Below are 20,550 nucleotides of genomic sequence, written 5' to 3' on the forward strand. Positions count from 1 at the left end.
TGTCACAGCAACGCAGACCAAACAACTGTGATTGGTCCGTCTGGGAGCATCATATTTCCTCCTACGCTGCAATAGCTTCCCATTGGGTGACTGAAGAGCAGGGAAGGAACTCTGGCTGCAAAGCTTTCCATAAAGCTTTTCAGACGTCCAAAATTATGGAGGACACATTTCACTTTTACGAAAAAAGACGCTTGCTTTAAACTTTTTTACCCCGGGAAAGACGACCTTAACCATGAAGCCTTGTGCGGGCAGGTGTGTGCGCATACACGACGTGCCCGAATTGCAGAGCGATGCAGACACACCAATGCACAAGTATAAATGCTCACAACTTGCGTAGGCCACTTGCGTAGGTTACGGCGTCCATTTGACGCGCAAGTATAAATCAGCCTTTAAAGTGATTACAGTGGAATTGGGTAGAGGGGGTGGGGGAGGGCTAACTTGGATGGTTAATCAGATTAACTGCATGGGGGAAGAAACTTTTAAGATGGCGTGAAGTTTTTGTTTTAATAGCCCTATTGTGCTTTCCAGGAGGGAGCTTTTGGAAAAGGCAGTTTTCAAGATAGGTAATGTCAGCAATAATATTTTCAGCATTTCTGTGTCCTGGACACATAAAAGTCCTGCAGTGATGGTAGACTGTAGCTAATGACCTTGTAGTTTGCTGTAGTTTTCATCCCTGTATATTGTGAGAAGTTACTGCACCAAATCAGACAGTAATGGCTGGCACATTTTATACTTGAGAAAAATTGTTCCTGATTGCCTACCCTATCTATGCTTTTCATAATTTTATAAATGTACATCCAGCAAAAACAAGCTGAAAAGGACATTGCCATCAACTCTAAACACACCAAAGCACAGTCTGTTTCAATAACTCAGATTCTCTCCCCGCACAAAGTCTGGGGAGATCCAGCATTTCTGTGTACTCCCACAGTTTTGCCTTGGTTCAAAGGTTACATGTTACCATTACAGCAGTACTCATTCTTGCACACAAATGTAAGGAGAACCAAGTAATTGTTTCTCCAGATCCAATGCAGCACAAAAGGTAAAGTACACAGTATTAACAATAAAAACATAATACATATAAATAGATAAGATAGCTTATATACCTAGGTTGATTACACGTAAGGTGACTGACAGGATATAATAGTCGTGGATTTAGTGGGTGGAGGTGTTGATCAGTCTTACTGCTTGGGAAAAGTAGCTGATTTTAATCTGGTGGTCCTGGCATGGATGCTATGCACTTCCTCCCTGACGAACCGATGAAAACTACCTCATACTTTGCTCCCATTTTGCAACCCTTAATTATTTTCTAATTTCTTTTTGTAACTGATAGTTTTTTATGCACTGCACCGTACTGCAGCCACAAAACAACTCATCCCATGACATGGGTCATTGATAATAAACTTGACTCTGATTCTGATTGAGGCTTTATAACACTGGCAGAGCACCAGGACTGAGAACTAGTAACTAACCAAAACTCTCAGCAAAATATCTTTGACACAACTCCATGTCTGGCTACTCTTGTGACTTCTGACTCTGTGTTGTCCATGTCCCAATAACTTCAGTTCACTGATTGGTTCTTGATTTGGCTTTTCCCCCTCAGAAATTGCTTGAGCCCTTGCTTCTTCCTGTCCGTCTGAAATCTGAACACAGCATGAACATCACTTCACTTTTTGCATAACTTATTTTTTTAAAAAATTGTATCTAGCCTGTGTCTCTTTTGTAAAGTAATATTTTTCTTGCACTGTACTGCTTGCCTTAAAACAACAAATTTCGTGATATATGTCAGTGATAATAAAGCTGATTCTGAACTTTTCACACACAGAGAAGCTGGTATCTGAATTCAGCCAGAGGCAGGAACCGTGACAACTTTTAAAAGGTACCTATACAGGTATTTGAATAAGAGAGATAGGTGTGTCTATATTGATAGAGGATTGAGATAGGCAAATGGAACCAATATAGATAGTTATGATGCTTGGCATAGACGTCCAAGAGCCTATTTTTATGCTGTATAATTCTATAATTAGGATTGTTTCCAGATGTGTTGAGCGTGAGGGGTAACCCCAGTGTATCCTCTGGGTTCTGCTTGGGTACGTCATTGACGTTGCCAACGCGATCTCGTTGCCATGGAGGTGGTGCGTTCGTCGCGTCTGGCGCTGATGCGGCGCCACGCCCCGCCCCGCCCCTGCATGGTGACGGTGGGAAACCCGTTTAGTGCTGCCGCTGGCGGACTGGACGGAACCGGCGCCATTTTGTTGTCGCTCCTTGGTTATCGAGGCCGCTTCATGTGTCTGTGACAGGGAGGGAAAAAAATCTATTTACACCCGCGCGCACAGCACAACATTTGTCTCATTTAAACAAGAAATATTTTCTCCGTCCTGTTAAACAGCTTCTTTGCCTCGCAGATCCGTTTTTATTACAAAATAATACATTTAAAAGTCGCGAGCGAGGCCTAAGGGCGGAAGACGATCCGGAGTAGCAAGGCCTGAAGTCGACATATTGAGGGGTAAAGAATCGCAGGCCAAGGAGAGGGAAAGGACTTCTGGATTCGCCGTAATCAATCATTCTTAAATTTTAAGGTAAATTTCGTTCCTTTTCCTGCTCCCGCACGCATCTTTTTTAAATCGCTGACCTTCGCTTGAGGCCGCGTGTTGTAACGGCGCTGAGCACAACAGGCCCAGCCTCGAGGAAATGACACGTTAATTATTCTTTTTAATCTTTTTTTAAGAAGAGGGCTTTAAATCTCCATTCTCTAGATTTAAACCTCAAGCCCATGGAGTCTCACAGCGAGGATTTTTCTTCTTAGCGAGTTTTTTTAAAATTCTCTTTGCCACCGTCGAAGTTATGCAACAGGCCCCAGGGTGGGAGTTCGCTACATTTCGCAATAAACTGCTTATTACTCTTAAATGAGTTAAATCTTCATTATTTCGGTTCCCCCAAGTTTAAAATCCCATGAGGTGTTCAACTAATTTTCCTAGCAGATTTAAATACTGTGTTCATACATATCTTTTAAAAGTTATTGGCGAAATCCATTGTGGATGCCACATAAATACTTTAATGCACGAAATTATTGGGTTGTGTAACCTTGTTAGAAATAGAGGTGGAACGATGATTACTGTAGAATAAAGAAGTCGAAATTATTATGAAGGGAAGTAGGCTCGATGCAGTGATAGGTCTATTTGTGTGATTGCACATGATTTGAAGATTTGATTATCACTTCTGAGTGGAAAATGTGTAGCTCCCCCTTTCTTGAACAGGGTCCTGGGGACGTGGGTTGCAGGGGTGTAAGGGTCATTACTAAATAATGTTAAGGAAAATATGTGAGTTTTAAAAGATAATTTAAACAGCTTCAAGTCTTCATGCGTGATAGTTGGCTGGAAAAGTTCTCACCTAATTTTAACAGGAAGTGTAGAGTTTAAAATAGTAGGTTCAGGTCTTCCTAGCTATCCAACCATTGAATATTGACTGCTGTTTGGTATGAGTTACTGATTTGAGGTTGCACGGACTTATCATTATTCTATGTGGAGAGCAACAAGCAATTTCATATATCATTTGTTTGTATGTTCTCAAGTTGCACATCAGTTCCAAGGTGCCTTAAAATAGACACATTTCTACGTGTCTGCATTCATGTTGTCACAATATTCAGTTATTTGTAGGTGTACACTGATTTTTTAAGTTCTGAGCTTTTCAGGTTCCCTTAAATTTTAGTTGCCTTGTTTGAATGGTTTATTTTGACCATTTGAAAGTATTTAAATAGGTATTGATTAACCATTCAAACCCTATTTGTTCTCTCAGTAAAAATGCTGGTTGGGGCATGAATATTTTGAAAACATTTTTTTACTTTTTAAGGTTAAATTTGAAAAGCTTGTTTAATTTCAAGCCCTCTTTTTGTGTAGGGTAAAGTAATATGAGCGAAGACAGTTCTATTTTGCTGTACATCAACTTGTTATTTCTTTGTATTTTCCCCATCTCATGCCCTTTGACTCAGAAATCTGTAGATGGGCCATTCCCACCTCTGAAGATCAGGTGTAGAAGCCAATACTGTACCATCCAAATCTGTCTTTCAGCAGTTTATTTAAGGAGAACATAGATTTCCCACAAGAACAAAGCTGTAGCTTGTTACTAATAAAGTTCCTTTCATGCACTTTTTGTCAAAGATGTTGCATCAAGGAATAGTTCCTCAAGCCTGTTCTATCTTGCTCTCATGTGATGAAGGAATTTAGCTCAACTTTTGCCTCAATTCTCTTGATGTTTATGGCATTGAAACCTTATCACCATTCACATCAGTGCCCTTAAATCTGCATCTAGATTTAATCCTGCTGTGGTCCTGATGTAATTAATTATGCCCTCTTGTTGCACATCCTCTGGGCAGATTTTTCAAAAATCTTCACTATTGAATGCTTTTACTTTAAAAACCTAGAAAGGATCATTCAATTATTTAAGTCAACAGGTTGCAATAAATGATAAAACTATTTGATATTTAACTATTTTAACTGTGATTTAGATACTTCAGCAGTTTAGTTTCTTTTCAAAGGTTTGCCACTGGTTAGATTCCTGGAGCTGGGTCTCACCATAAATCCACACATCAATACAGTCTTTCAGCCCTTTTGAACAGTCATTGCATTCTTTTTAATTATTTTTCATTGAAAATTTGCTTTATCCTTCACTATGACACTTGCTATTATAAAATATAATTTGATCTTTTCTCCAATCCTTGTCTTTTCCACATGTTATGCTTGTTCACTTGCAGTGTTTGCATTTCATTGCAGTTTTGCTGGTATCCCAGTTTATATAAAACTCAATTTCTGCATTGTAGTACATTGATTTTAGATAACTGAGAGTTTTGCATGTTGCATTCCTATTATCTTAATCCTCCATCTCCTCCCTCACAACCTGTTAAAATGATTAGTGTTGTTCTGAATTCCATCCCTTCAATTTTGTCCTGTACTACTTTAAATACATACTAGAAGTTAATGAGGATACCTCCAGGTCTAATATACATATCTTGGAAATAATTCTACTTTATACTGAATTCAAGGTTCTAAAACTATTTGGATTCTCTTCAAGTTCTTTTTTTTAAAAAAAAGTTAATGACACTTCTGAATTACTTGAAAAGCTTTAATAGATTATGACTACACACTTAACAATTTTGCCCCATTTTGGTACTGCAGGATGAAAGCCATCAGATTTTGTAGTCTTTACTTGTGTCATTTAATTTTTTCTTGTACCATGTTTGTGCTTTAATTTTTTTTCTGTGATTAGATGGCTATGTTTACTCTTTCCTTTGCTTGACTTTTTTTTTGTGTGCCATACTCTGCCAGAGCCCCGGCGACCACTTTTCAAGTGGTTGTCATGGAGGAAAGATTCTGTGAGTGGTCCCCCACGTCCTTGTCACAGCGCAGTTTTTTTTCTATGAGGCCGAGTTGCGAGCTCGACACTCAACCTGGCACGGATGGAAAGTGTGCCCGGGAGCGGCCCGACTGGATTCGAGCTCGGGAACCTTCGCTCCGGAGTCCGGAGTTGATGTCACTGCGCCACCAGCCGGACTCACTTGACTTTAAGACGGCTTTATTTTGTTCTCTTTGTATACCATGAAATATGTTACATATGTCAGCTATTTCTATATTGCTGATTGCTAATGTTCATGTTTCTCATTTTAATGGCCCCATGTTCCTCTTTCTATACTTGACTAACAGTTTTTCTTTGAGATCATTTGCTAGTTTGGTTAAAAATTCCTCTTGGGCAACCCTTTACCCTAAAACTCTTCCCTACTGGATTTTTTGCTTTTTCTTAAATTGGAAATTAAGTGAATACAGCTTCTAATCTCACTAGATAACCCATTACTACACACATGTCGCCTTAATCTTATGGGGATGTACTGGTTTTGAATCGTACCAAGTACAATGTTACCGTTGTTGCTCCTGCTAAATATGTGCTCATGCTAATAGGCTTTTCTTTTTGATAGATTTTGGGTAAATTAACAAACTTGTCAGATGGAAAAGCTAACCAAATAGATCCATTAAATTGGTCAGGTAAAATTTACTTTTATTTCTGTTTGTAATTTTTGACTGGATTGAGGCTGACTAATTCTGGACACGATATTGAGAAACAGACCCAAAAAATCATTGTGTTTGAGGAAAATAATTTGTGAACTATAACTTTCCATTTTTCTGTCTTCAGAAATTAGTTGTCTCATCCGTGATGCGAACAGTCTGATGTCTTTGAAGAATATTTAACAAGGCACCAGTGCTTTATCAGCATATTTGGACAAATTCTAATAGTAGGATTGTCTCATTTCATATTGAAGTTTGAATGCTTGTAAGGTTTAGTTTATTTGTACAGTGCAACCTGACGTTGAAGTTCCCTGGTGTCACTTTTTATCCATGATGTCATAAATGAGTTGATTGTGCTAATTGGAACTTTCATGGTGGGGATGAGGGAGGGGTGATTTTATTGCTGCGTTCAGTACATGAATTTTTCCAGACCAAGGAAGTTGTTTGAGTTAGATCCATCACTCTTTGGGTTTAATGATCCAGTTTTAATGACCAATGAGAGTGAAATGTTGGTATAATTTACTCTGAATGTCAGCACATGCATTGAAAGAAACACGATTGTATGATTTAGATTTTAAAAGACTGACAATGAAAATTACATTGGGCAATATAAGCATATAAAAGTATAAATCGCATAAATTAAATAGTCTAGGACGGAATTCAACTGCTGCCTCTAGGGAATGCACGTAATAGATGATTGCTCCCAAAGTTGTGGAATTAGAATTTGAATAGATGGTACCTGCCTTGTTCAAAAGTCCTATGCAGTTAATAATGGAATTTAATTTAATGGAGAACAACACTTGCCAAATAAAACCTTATTCGAAGAGTAGACTGTTAATACCATGAGTTACATTGGAAGATGTGATCGTATATATTTCGTTAAAATTTCATTATGGATTGTTCATTATGCATGCAGACCCATTATGTATCTCAGGGTATCATCATGAAACAGTTCCTTTGGTTTGAAAAGATCAATGCTCTAAAGGTGCCAGGTCCAGCATTGGTGATTTCCCCCCCCCCCCCCCCCCCTGTTTTAGAAGGCAGTATTTTCAGTATTTAAACTTTACAGAGGACTATGTTTCCTTACCATTGTACGTTGATCTCTTTTTGTGTGTTTTTTTTTCTGGAAAAGTATCAAATGGCAAAGTAGAATAATCATTCTACACATTAATCATTAAATGAAAGAATTGGAGGTTGAATAACCATTTAAAGGATTTCATGTTAATAAGATTACAATTATTTTTATTTCAGGTTAAAGTCGGCCTGAGACAAATTACATGAAATGGCAGTTTCTCATTTAATTTAAATAATAAAAAGTAGCCACTAAAATAACAGTGCAAATACAACTTTTGCCACAGTCCTTTTAACAGTGCTTGTTACCGTCAGTGAAACATGAGTATACAACCAGGGTAAGTGGCCAAATTCAACATCACATAACAAATGTAGCATCTAACTTCATAACCTGAAGAAATCTTGCTTATTAAATTTTCGCTATGATTTATAGCTTCAGTACATTTTTTCACGTTTGGCGAGGATATAACGCTGTTGGTCCTGACTTTACAATAAAGGTCAATAAATAGCTTTGCTGGAACTCAAAGCATTTGTATTTAACTGGTCACAGCAAAGCCTAAGCTTTCCTGAATGCATCACAATGCACTGTGAGAAGAAATTTAAACGAAAAGTAGAAATTTTAGTCTCATTTAGTGTGGTGTTGAATATGTTCTGGGAAACTTTGCTTTAGCTGACTTATAATACTACTGTCCCTCAACTTTGAATTTAAAGCAAAACCAGCGGATGTCATAGAGGCATAGAAAAGTACAGCACAGAAGCGACCCCTTCTAGTCCATGCCAAAAACATTTAAACTGCCTACTCCTGTTGATCTGCCCTCCATACCCCTACCATCCATGTGCCTATCTAACCTTCTCTTAAACATTGAAATCAAGCTTGCATTCACCACTTGTGCTGGCAGCTCGATCCACACTCGCATGATCCTCTGAGTGACGAAGTTTCCCCTCGTTCACCTTTACAAGGCTGTAAAAATAGATCTTTAAAAAAATTCTAGAGTAATCCACTGTTTGCGGTGAAAAAATCATTGTATCCATCTTATATTAATACAGTTCAATAAAAATAGCTGCCATTGATATAATGCTTTACACATCATTGTAGCAGCTAGTTTCCACAGAGCAAGTTCCCACAAATGATAATTCATACTAATAACTGGAGATATTCAGCAGCACACAACATTTGTTGCGAGAGGAAGTTTTAACATTTTGGATGAATGGCACTTTGCCTTTTATTGGTAAAGTGTTTTAGTGATCATTGTATTATCGATGTTGCCAGCACAGAGGGATAGTTTCTTCAGATTTTAAAATTGTAGCATGGAATCCTACACCATACTTTAGGGAGATGATGGAAAGCCTGTACAAAAGCTGGTATCTTTAACACAATATCACTTGCATCAATGTTTCATTGGAGTGTCAGCATAAATCTTTGTGTGCGAGTCCCCGGAGTGGTATTTGAGCCCACACCTTCAACTCAGGTGAGGATGCTACCCACTGGGCCACAGCTTACACAATGTAAATCCAATTATATTTACTTAAACTTTTCCTGACATTGTTTAAAAAGTAATTTAACTTAAAACTATAAATGGCTTAGACTGTTCTCATATCACTGAACGTGCCTGCATTCTTGTGCCATGTGTGATGTTTTTATTTGTGACTTTTACAGTTATTATCTGAAAGCTGCTTCTCCTGAGATCCTAAGGACACCATTGGAATCATCTGTGTAGACTGGATACTTATTAAACCCTTCATCTAAAGTTTTAATTACAATTTGTATTGAATTTGCATTTTATAAATAACTGTGGTGTTCTTAGTTTTTTTTCCCCCAAATTTAATTATCTCGGTTTACTATCTTGGGGGTGGGAGTGTGGGGAGGCATGTGGTGGAGATGGTGTGCAGTACGTATTTGCAGAATCTTCAGATCAGTAAGTGCTGCTGCTAAATTTGAAGTTCAGCCAATTGCTCATTTAATCATTGGTCCCATGTTCAAAGTTCAAAATAAATTTATTATCAAAGTATAGCATACCTTGAGATTCATTTTATTAACAAAAAGTAAATTTGCTATCTTATTCTGAGACAAATATATCCCCTTTTTTAATACAATTGAATGGAAAAAGGGTTTTTAATTCATGCACCCCTTTTATCTCTTACCAACAATTATTCACAATTTTAGGAAAAAATTATGAGCAGTTAACAAAAATTGGTTAGAATTTGGAAATTAAGCAAAATGCACAAGTATTGTTTAGTAATTTCTACTGTAGCCTTCCAGCGATTGCTGTGAATTATTTGATTCAAAATTGCTTCCAAATTCTTAATTGTTTCTGCTTTTCTTTGTATGTTTTTCAGGTGGCAGTCAGAAAACATGGCAGATGACTTGGATATTGAAGCAATGTTGGAGGCACCTTACAGAAAGGAGGTGAGGAACATTGGCACCCACACAGGTCATAACTACACAGCAACATAGCACCATTTATGAAACTACTGCTGTGCTATACTCATTGAATATCACAGTTCCATAACCCTTTCATTTTAATATTTACTGCATATAGAATACAGATATTTCACTACATTTAAGTAAAGTTTTTCTTTACTGTTGAGCTGGTTCTGCAACTAGAAATGAGATCTTTTTTTTGCAGTAGTTTCGATTAGAGTGATGAATAAATGCCCATCTATCTCTTTTTGTAGACTTGCCTAGTGATATCACATCTCTACTACCATGAATACAGCTTTGATTCCAGTCTGAACTATCAAACAATAAGGTAGTAATTGCGTGAAGTATCGCTGTTCTGTGGTACCCTGGGTAAAAACCCAAAGCCCAAGAAAAGATGGCCTATTCTTTGGTATAGCAACAAGGTGAAAGTATGGTTTTAAACAGTAAACGTATTGCATTGTAGTATCAAAGAGTAGATGAATTGTAAACAACGACAAAACAATCCATTATTTAGAGCTTTTAGAAGAGAAACTAATATTCTGCATGCAAAAAAGTTTCACAGAGCCTAAACGTAAACTATATTGATCTGTTAAATTTTACTTTCACTGTATGTAATGCATTTATACTATTGATAGAATAAAGTTCTACAAAGAAACAAGGCCCTGTTTACACAGAGAAATCAAGATTCATGATTGAAAGCTACAAAGTGACTGGTTTTGCAGTCTCATGCAGGCTGGGCTTAGGATGTTCAAGTGGTGGGCCTCTGAGTAACTGCTATGCAGTTGCTTGTTATTTGTAGTAGTTGATCTAGTATGTGAATTCAGTTAATTGTCCAGAAGACATACGCTTACGTGTTCGTTTCAAATTATTTTGGCGTTCCTGACATCTAATCACTCCCATTTCTACATTGAAGCTATCTAGAGATCAGCTGTTGAGTTTTGAGTAATATGCAGAGACATGGAGGATTTATCCCTAATGCAAACAAAGCAGAATATAGCTAAAATACAATTTTACATCATTAATTTTAATTAAATCTGAACTAAATCAGTTAATTAATCGAGGAATTGTTATGCAGTCTCTGCTCTGGTTACTAGGGCAGGGAACATAATGACAAAAATACACGTGGCAGCCAGGCTCTTTGTTGCCTGTTCATTTTGTAGATTTTAAATTACAGCCTGTGAAAGTCTACAAAAATTAGCTCTAACTTGAGACTTGAAGGTAAATTTTAATCATTCTTTGTGAGAAGGCAGTGCGTTTGTATCAACCGATTGGTATTTTGTTGAACGAAACAGGATAAATGTAGATGCACATGAAAAGTGTATCTGGAACAGACTCTACAAACTACAGAACAATTCAAAACGTCTTTCATCTGTTCTAACACAACATTTTGTTTTGACTAGCTCAAGGCTTGACGGTCCTCCTGCAAATTGATAACTTTGCTATGTAGTATACTTTTTATGTTGCACGACACAGGCACAGTGGTGAGGGAGGAACCTTTCTAAATCTAAAATTAAAATGTTCTGCCCATTTACTTTGTTTTGCTGTAAGCATCTGATTAAAATTATTTTTTTAGTACAGTCATTAAAATATTTGCTTCCAGTGGAGCATGTATTAGTGAACTATTCAATTTTGTGAATGTTTTTCTGGGGCTGGGCAGGTTGGCTTCTGAAAATATATTTTGCATATGTTTGCACTATGCCAGATATTAACGTTAGCTTAAAAAAAGTGGCAGATGATACTGTAAGCATTCAATTAAAATTACTACAAAATTTACAGTTTTTACCTGGAGCAACTGATGCCTGAGGATCATGTATTGGGGCTGCAGATAATTTAAAAAAAACACTTTCATATTGGTATTTATTGGGGGAAATTTACTTTGTATTTATAAGTAAATCTTTATTGTGCACATGACTAAAAACATACATTTATACACCTCAAAGAATTATGTTTCTGTTAATGCATGTCAACTTCGTGCTTTTATAGGAGCTTTTATATTTTTAAAAAAAGCACTAGTATTTGGGGGGGGGGGGAATAATGTGATACGTCAAGCTTTGCCGCTGCAAAATAGTTGGATTGTGTTTGAATAGTGTTTCTTTCACTTTACCTGGTTTAATATGAATAATATTCCCTGTGTAAACAGGACCACATTTAGGGAATGATTAGGCTGAACTGCTGGATTATTGAAGACTTCAGATTTCTTGGGAATCGACATTACTAAGAGGTGTGATTCCCTGTTTGCTTCAGGGCGAGATGTGTGAGAGAGGTGACTTCAAGCTCTTACAGTCGCACCCTTCCAGCACAAATGGGCGAAGACGTGAGGAACAGGATTGATCGCAGGAACTCAACTGTGGCTCTCTGCTAACACAGCCACACATGTCTTAGGCATACTTGTAGCACTGGTACTGATCGGTGTGTCAGTAGCAGCAAGATTTTCTTGTCTTCCTACCTTCCTAAATTCCTAATTTGTAAATTACGTAATTAATAAAATCTAATGTCAATAGAAGGGTCCATTTCAAAGAAACTTTAGAGTTTCTTGGAAGTAATAATTTTTTAAATGATTATGTTCTATATTTTCTTATTCCCTCTTCCCTTCCCCTCACGACTTGCAAAATGTTTCCCCTTCGTCATTCTGATGTTCTTCTGTCGACCTGCCTAGGATGAGAACAAATCGAGCAAAGCCAATGGACAAGAGGAACGTAGTAAAAAGTAAGTGAAGGAGTGCTATCAAAACATTTTAAAATATCAACTGTGAAAGTTGGTAGTGCTGTTGTTTTGAAATAGTGGATTTGGATTAATTGGGCCATCAGTTAATCGGGGTAGCTGCTCATTTGGAACAACTCTTATAGAACAAAAACAAATTGAGAAAATAGCTAGGGTTCCATTTGTTTATTTGAGACATCATGCTGCTTAGTTGGGGCAGGAGATTTTGCCAAACAATTTTTAACCAGTGTCAGTTGCGTGTTTGTGTCTTTTAAAAAAGATGGTGATTTTTGTCACTAATAGTTTGGGTGAAGTTAGTAAGACCATTTAGAACTGTTTTCAAACTGCGGTTTCAAGCATTCAGGCTTGGAGATGCCAGAAATGATTGACAGTGAAAATAAAACTCTTTCACTTCTTACAGTTAGAAACAATGAAGCATTTGAAGGTATTGACAATCATACTGAATGTTAAAATGAAAATGAAGATTTTGAGGCTGCATCTCAAAAGCATTGTTTGAAGGTAGTCGACTATCTGCACTGACTTTGTTCGTTTACAGTCAATTAAAAGAACACAGCAACGTACACTGGGTGAATTCCTCTAGATTAGGAACGGATACATTTTTATAGTACTGTGGTAGTATTCATGTTTTCATTTTGATCTGTATTTGATTTAAATATATAATTTATTCTGTTAAGCAGTAGATTGTCTTTTTATACATTTTTTACTATTTCCATGAGATTTCAGCTAATTGAGGCAGCCGCTTTAATTAAGCCAAAACGTACTGTGTCCCAATTAACTGGAATCCACTGCGCTTTATTAGAGTGGGTGCTGATCGATTTGTATAATTCTGATCTTGTTTTCTAAAGAATTGATGATGTTTGCATTAGTTTCATCAGATCCTTATAAACCCTAAGCAAAGATAGTGACTTCACCTTGCTGATAACGTAGTAGCAGAGAAATTCATTGATCAGTTTCCCAAGATCATCACTGATCAAATCTATCTGGCTGGCTACATCATTATATGTGTGATGAGCAAGTGTAAGGGAAAGACTGTTTAGCAGTAGCTCATGAATTCAGATTTGGTAATGATGGTGATCCCAAGCTATTTTGTTATGTATTCCAGCTACAAGCATTTTGGATAATAGGTACTCAACCTGTATTTTGTGTCTGTGTATCTGCCCCCCAGTTCCTTAAAACAACCATCTTTTAAGTACTATGTGGAACCCAGTGACTCATTATCAGTGCAGATCAGTAATGGGCAAAAAAACAATGTCGGAAATGATAAGCAGGTCAGGTAGCATGTGGAGAGAGAAATGGGAGAATTTCTTCTTTAGGACTGAGTTTATGTTGGGTCGATAAAAAAGAAGGGAATGTCTGCAATAGGATGGAGTCTATGATAGGGTGAGGAGTGGCAATGGCCATGTTGGGGAGTCCTACATTGGCGTGAATGAAATTGGAAATATCTGAAAGGGAGAAGAATATACCCCTGAATGATGGAATTGGAAGGCACAAGATTAATGGCTAATTATTTCTGCAGTTACTTAATTTCTAATATAGCAAGTCAGTTGATAGACTCTTCCATGAGCTTTGTTGTAACAGTGTAGGAGACCAAAGGCAGAGGGCCAGATGGAATGAAAAGTAAAGGGTCAGTCAACAGTTAGGTTAAGGTCAGCTTTGCACAATGAATGGATATTTTAATGAACTGCTTGCTTTCCCTGGACAAGTCTTGAATGGAGGATTCCTGCTTCCACAGCAGTAGCTAATGAGGCTGATGTGGGAAATGCTGACCTATCCACAGTACAAGGAGTGGCTGGATGGTATGAGTGATTTTTTTTGTGGAAAAACACTTCTCATTATAGGGTTTGATGCTCCCAGGAACAGTGTGTTTGAGGTTTGTTAGATCACCCTGCTCTTCCCAGGAGTTTGGCATTTCGAGGAAGCTTTTCAGTATATCTTTGAGTCTTTTACTTTGCTTGTCTGGTTATTACTACTCATTAGAGGACTTTTTCTGGACTCTGCAGCATGCAAATGATGTGACTGGCCCGGCATAGTCAAATGATAACTTCTGGGAGGACCCAAGCCGTGGTTCACTTATCCTTCTAGTGAATTTGGAGTATATTGTGGAAATTGGTCATTAAGTCTTTTCCTCACTTGACCAAATGTAGTGATCAGTTTCACTGCCTTCACTTCCTAGTTTAAAGAAGAGCATGTTGTGAGTTAGGGGATGCAGTACCGTGTGATGTTCTGCAGTGCATCACAATTTGACATGGTTGAAAATTGACCTCCATGTGATATCTTATGCTATCTGAATTTGCTGCCATCAACATATTTAGTTGTAGGAATATGGTATGCAGAAGTAAAAATTTGCTTTTTGTTGTTTGGCTATGAAAATGCTTGATTAAACTTGCTGTCTACTTGTTTTTTATGGGGTTAAAAAAACCTCCAAAGTATACAGTACAACACGTGCCAATTTTGATTGCAATTTAATCTTAGGAAAAAGAAGAGCCGAAGTCGCAGTCACAGCCGTGAAAGGAAGAGAAGTAGAAGCAGAGAGCGTAGACGGAGCAAAGATCGAGAAAGGAGGCGAAGCAGGAGCAGAGAGAGAAAAAGCAGCAAGAGCAGAGACCATCGTCGCAGCCGAAGCAAAGACCGCCGGAGGGTAGAAAGAGGCCGTTACAGGAGTCCTTTGTATGTTTACTTTTTATAATAGCCTTGTTGTTCTAAGTAAATGATTTAAAGTCTTGATAACTGGATTTCAATCACCTTTCAATTACCAAGCACAAAGTACTGCAACTTAATTTCTAAATGACTTAATTTTAATAGAAATATGAATTTGTATTGAATATTTGATGTGGAAATTGTCCAGTATTTTAAAATAGTGGTTCTTAGCCAACAATAGGGTGGGTGGAATTTTGTAGATAATTTTGCATTTTGCATCATGGAAATTACTATAAATAATGAAACCAAAACAAGTTATATCCATTCTACCTATGCCCATATTCTTACAATGTACATTTAAAGTGTAATTTAACATATAATGGGGACTTGGATTTGTCCTACCATTGACTCTCAAAATAATATTTCATACTATGGCATTCTGTTTTGAGAAGATCAGATTTTTGTGCTATCTTTTAATTGCTTTGGTCATTAACCACGAAGGAAGCAATGCTGTAAGCTCATTTAAAGAGGTTGTATAGGAATATGCATAGAGGGATCCATTACTGGTGTGCTGGGTACCTGATGCAAACTCTGCAAAAGTGGTTGGGTACTTCAGTAATGAAATGTTAGTGATCTCGTTGCTACATGGTTTGGAGGAATGTGCTGTGCTGTCTATGGAGTCTGGGCTAAACGATGCAGCGCCTCAGTATCAAGATGTGTGACTCGGGTCTAGCAGTAGTTGCTCTATGCCTTGACAGAATTCCAGATGTAGTCCCTATCATCACTTCACTTTTAGCATTGTCATCTTGTTTGGCGACACTCCCCACAATAGCAAGTTCTACTACCAGCAACCATTGTTTAGTTTTAGTTGGTACCATTGCAGCATCTAAGATTGTGAGAGCTATGGGGACAAACAAACAGGAATAAGCAGCTTTTGATGTGTTAGCCTACCACAAATGGAGCAGCTGTTGCACTGCATTTGCTGGTCAAAGTGTCCCTTTGAACCATTATGGTCACTCAACACCAGTTCTTCCAGTTTGTCTTTACACCTCACTTCATTCTGATCTGTGCAGCATTAAGACTGCCATGAGTGCTAGTAGAGAGCAAAGATTCAGGCAGGTTCCTGATACAGAATGGTATGTAGCTGTTAGGGGTTGGAATCCAGTACCAAAGGTGCTATAATATGTTGGTGCTCAGAGGACTATCAGTTTAATTGCAAAGGATTTTAATGTATGGGAACATTTTTGGAACCAAGGGTTCGTCCCAAAGATTTCTAAACTAGCCTGCAAAACAGCACAGAAGGGATAGCTAGTTGGGAACTGTTAAATTTAGGACAAGTCAGATGGAGGTATGCATTTTAATCTCTTTCCCTGCCCTTCATGCAACTATTTTTAATACGGTGCTAATAAGGTATACATTTTCAGTTTTGAGTAATTTTTTAAAAACTAAGATTACCTTGATTGTTCTTGGAACTGATTTCAGAGATGCCTTCCCTATTGAATTTACAAACAACATTCTTCCATTCTGATTGATCTGCCCACCTAAAGTTCTGCTCAAGAGTTGACAACATGTTCCTGTGTTAGCTGCAAGATTGGTATTATAGATAATGCTTGCACAAATAGTAATAGTTTAATCTGACCTCCATCAAAACAGTGGAATTGCTGATGCTTTAGAAGTGTGTACTTATGTAAATTCTTTTTACCATCTTTACCTGCTTAGTTGGGAGAAGCGACTTATGTAAGTATGTGTAGTGTTTTTTCCAAAACCTAAAATTATACTCTGTTTGGACCTTTGGCTCTTTTAATCTTCAGTTTTTGAGAATGGGAAACTTATGGGATAGCAGCAGCATATTAACTTAGTAAACAGTTAACGCATCTAACAAACCTTTCATGCAATAACCGGTCTATTGAAATCAATATGAAACTCCCAAGAATAATATAGCTATGAACCTATAAAGTTCAAATATTAATAGAATGCACATTGCATCCCATACTCACATTTTGATAGTAATTAAGGTTCTGTAATTTGTATTTTGCTGTTGTCCAAGAAAGTTTCAAGGATTAGACCCTAAAATGATGAGGTGCATTTAGATTTTTTTTAAAAATTCTTCTCTTCCCAGACCAAACAATGGCATTTTGAAATCGACTTGATTCCTAGAAATAGCCTTTAGTTATTTAATCAGTTTCTGGAATGAAACTGTTATTTTGACATTTTTTTGCTTTTATTTACTATCAACTTTTTTTTTAAAGTAGTTCATTTGAATAAATACTTCCAATGCTTGGTGCAGTGTAGATGAGAAGAATTTTAGGTTCATCGGGTAGAATTGAATGGTTTATAATGTGATTTAAGATTTAATTTGATAGAGGTTATTATCCCAAAATGGCTTTCCCTTGAAGGTGTTCATAGCAATTTGCTATCTTCGAACTTTTAATAACTTTGCTGCAAATAACCTAGGATACACAGTGATAGAAATAAAGTGAATTTTCCTCAGGTTTTGCATCATTTATTTCAACAAACCTGTATCTATCCCATCATTAATTTCTTTTGAGAATGAGTAGGCTGTGGGCATCTTTACTTTTTACTAAATGCTTATCAGTGTTAAATCCCACTTTCAGACATTCTAAAATCTATTTCATAAATTTTTTTTGAATCAAGCTTTTTCTATAAATTTCCTTTGCTCCATTGACTTTCACGCTTCCTCAAAATATTTGGATTGCATATCATACTTTGCATTTGCATTTCTATTGGTGGCCTTTGCATGTGTGTATGTATCTTACTGAAACGTAACTGCTCTTTGAATGATTTTCACTAGCATCTTTTTGAGTTTTTGTGGAGTTAATCCCAATAACCTATGTTGCTTTATTATTTAAATAAAACAGTTAATTGTATTAGTAATGATAACTATGGTTCTTAAAACCCAGGACTGAGATAGGATTGGGTGATCAGTCCTTGGTGCAAACAGTAGAAGGAAATAAAATCTTTCCACTGATAGCTAAAGTTAGAATTGCTGCATCCATTACAAAGATATTATAACTGTAATCAAACAAGCATTCAAGCTTGTCATTGGTAAACATGCAAGGCTTACTGATGCATCCCAGCCCTATTGAAAGCATTTTGGCTGATATATCTTGTAGCTATAATTGGCTTTGTCTCATTTTTTAATTCTAGTTCTGGTCCAAAATTCAGCAGTGGTAGCAGCAGCAGAGGGAAGATTGGCATGCAACCTGGTATCAAAATAAGGTGTGTTATTGAAGTAACTTGCATTTAACAGGAGCCCTACTTAAAATGAACAAAATGGTCCATTATTGTCTGTAATATAACACACAAAGATGCCCACCAATTTTTCATTTAAAAAAAAAACTCCCATTGATGTCTTTAATCAGGCTTTAATGTATTGTCCAGTCAAATGAGTGCTAAAGGTCTTTTTGGGGTTTTTACCACAAAATATCACAGAATTTGTAGCCACTCATACTCGCCGCTGGGTCGCGTGAAGAAAAGAAATCAGTTTCCTGATAAGAACTCAATTTAGAAATGAGATTAAATATGACTGAAACCTGACCTGGTCACAGCCGTGCTCCTGGTTTGAGTGCAAGAATGTTTTCCAGACTGAAACCAAAGTGAAGAACTGTGCTGGGTCCAACATGGTGTAAGTTATTAAAGAGGGTTCCCAAAATAAGTGTGGGAAATCTGCGACTTTGTGCATCACCGTTGTCTGCATAAAGCGTCCATTATTTGTATATACTCAAGTTTAAAAAAAAAAGCTGCTGACGGCAAATTTGGGAATTTTTTTTTTGCGCAGGAATAGTCCATGCTGAAAGCCTGCTGTCAACTTAAATAGCATATTTACAAATGAATAACTACTGATTTTTTACGCTAAATGTGGACCAGTCATTAGGTAGTTTGTTAACGAAATGAACAATGGCAAACACTATTGTTGCCCAGCTTGTCCCACTGTCTGTAAAAAAAAATGTTGAATTGTCTTTGCACCTTCCTTTATCTTTCATAAATTAAATGCTGGTTTTATGTGTAAAAATATTTTAATATAGAATTGAAATGCTGAAGCCTGTTACATAAGTGTAGTGCGTTACCTGTAGAATTGACAGTGAAAATTATTTTATACTATGCAGCACGTAGCCCCAAGAAAATTTAATTTCAATGATCTGGTGATAAATTTTACATATACAAATGTGAATGTTAAGCTGTACTATGTGATAGTGTAAAGTACACTGCACTAATGTACCTGTGCTGAATTTGTCATTGTGTGTTTAGAATCTAGTGGACATTTCAATAGTTTTGTTTCCCAAAGCAACTAAACCAGTGATTTGGTTTACAAAGCAATTAAAAAGGATGAATCTTGCTTTCTCCAAAGATGCATACTAATTCTTGTATTCCTTTCCAATTTTGAAGTCGAAGGCGCTCTCGAAGCAGAAGCCCGCATAAGAAGGATAAAAGTCCAGTAAGGTAATGCTTCATTAATATAATTTGAATCAGTTCCAGTTGATCCACTGTTTCAAAAATACTTTGCTTGATTAGGACATCTGATCCATCTAACGTCCAATATAGGGATAGTTAATAATGTGTAGTTTCTCCATTCTGATTTTCTTTTAAAAGAACAATTATACGTACCACATCTAAGCATCTGGAAGACTTGTAGATGTTGGTTTTCATTTGAGTTTTGTTCGGCTTATCTTTGTTATCAACAGATGTGCCAGCAGATAGTTATTAAACAGTCGCAGTGAAAATTAATATGCAAGATCTTGTATTTGATTAATTTTGCTTTTGTAGTGTTTATTAAGTATAAATTTAGTTCGTAATATTGTTAACTGTTAATCACAGAGAGCCAATTGATAACATTTCACCTGAAGAACGAGATGCCCGCACAGTCTTTTGTATGCAGCTAGCAGCACGAATTCGACCCAGAGACTTGGAGGAATTCTTTTCTTCTGTAGGAAAGGTAGGAATGATTTCTTTTAATATTTTTTTTCAGAGTTGATTTTTTTTTTAAATAATATAATCTTATTAAAACCACATAGGCCTGTGTCAGACATCAGTTTTCTTTGTAACAGAGAAAAGCTGCTTTTTATTTGCGGTATATGAAATTTTGTTATTTGTGAAAAGTATACATGTGTATAGTTCTGTTACTCTGAATTATCTAAAAATGGGTTTTAAAAGTGTGAAATTAAAAATGATACATGGATGCTGAACATAAAGGTAGAGGTGGGTCATTATGTATTGCAATGTACTGCCTCTGCAAAACAACAATTCCACGCCATATGACAGTGATAGTAAACTTGAGTCAGATTCTGGCTACAAAATAGGATGTAGGTATTTAAAATTGAGATGTGCAGGAACCTCTTCAACGGACTGCATATCTTTGGAATTCTCAGTTGCAGTATGTGATGGAAACTAGCTCATTCTTCAAGATTAATTATTATTCAACCATACATGGATATAGCCAAATGAAATAGTGTTCCTTGGGGCACATTACCAACAGCACAAATAGCGCATATGGTTATGGTTGCTGAGAAAAAACAAGTCTCAAGAGAAAAGTAATAGCCCAAGTCTGAATTATCCTGGCACAGCTTGTTCTCCTGCCAAGCAAACATCGGAGGGCAGCAGTGACGAGAGGGTCCAGCCCCCAACCCCATA

General features: G+C 36.9%; 1 protein-coding gene across 3 annotated transcripts in view; it reads left to right on the forward strand.

Moving 5' to 3' along the window:
• Positions 1–2,230: 2,230 nt before the first annotated feature.
• The window catches only part of rbm39a (RNA binding motif protein 39a), a 42,047-nt gene continuing 23,727 nt past the window's right edge, over positions 2,231–20,550 (forward strand). Inside the window, exons 1-8 of one of the 3 annotated variants that reach the window (XM_072243973.1) lie at positions 2,232–2,576; positions 7,302–7,459; positions 9,459–9,528; positions 12,200–12,249; positions 14,737–14,931; positions 18,070–18,141; positions 19,309–19,362; positions 19,738–19,855. In XM_072243973.1, the coding sequence (XP_072100074.1) occupies positions 7,443–7,459; positions 9,459–9,528; positions 12,200–12,249; positions 14,737–14,931; positions 18,070–18,141; positions 19,309–19,362; positions 19,738–19,855 (576 nt within the window). In that variant the 5' untranslated portion in view covers positions 2,232–2,576; positions 7,302–7,442. Of the gene's footprint in view, positions 2,577–7,301; positions 7,460–9,458; positions 9,529–12,199; positions 12,250–14,736; positions 14,932–18,069; positions 18,142–19,308; positions 19,363–19,737; positions 19,856–20,550 lie in introns of all 3 variants that reach the window. The other 2 variants (XM_072243992.1, XM_072243983.1) reach the window with 2 other exon arrangements.

The sequence above is a fragment of the Mobula birostris genome, chromosome 2 (assembly GCF_030028105.1).
Source record: "Mobula birostris isolate sMobBir1 chromosome 2, sMobBir1.hap1, whole genome shotgun sequence".
NCBI classification, from domain to species: domain Eukaryota; kingdom Metazoa; phylum Chordata; class Chondrichthyes; order Myliobatiformes; family Myliobatidae; genus Mobula; species Mobula birostris.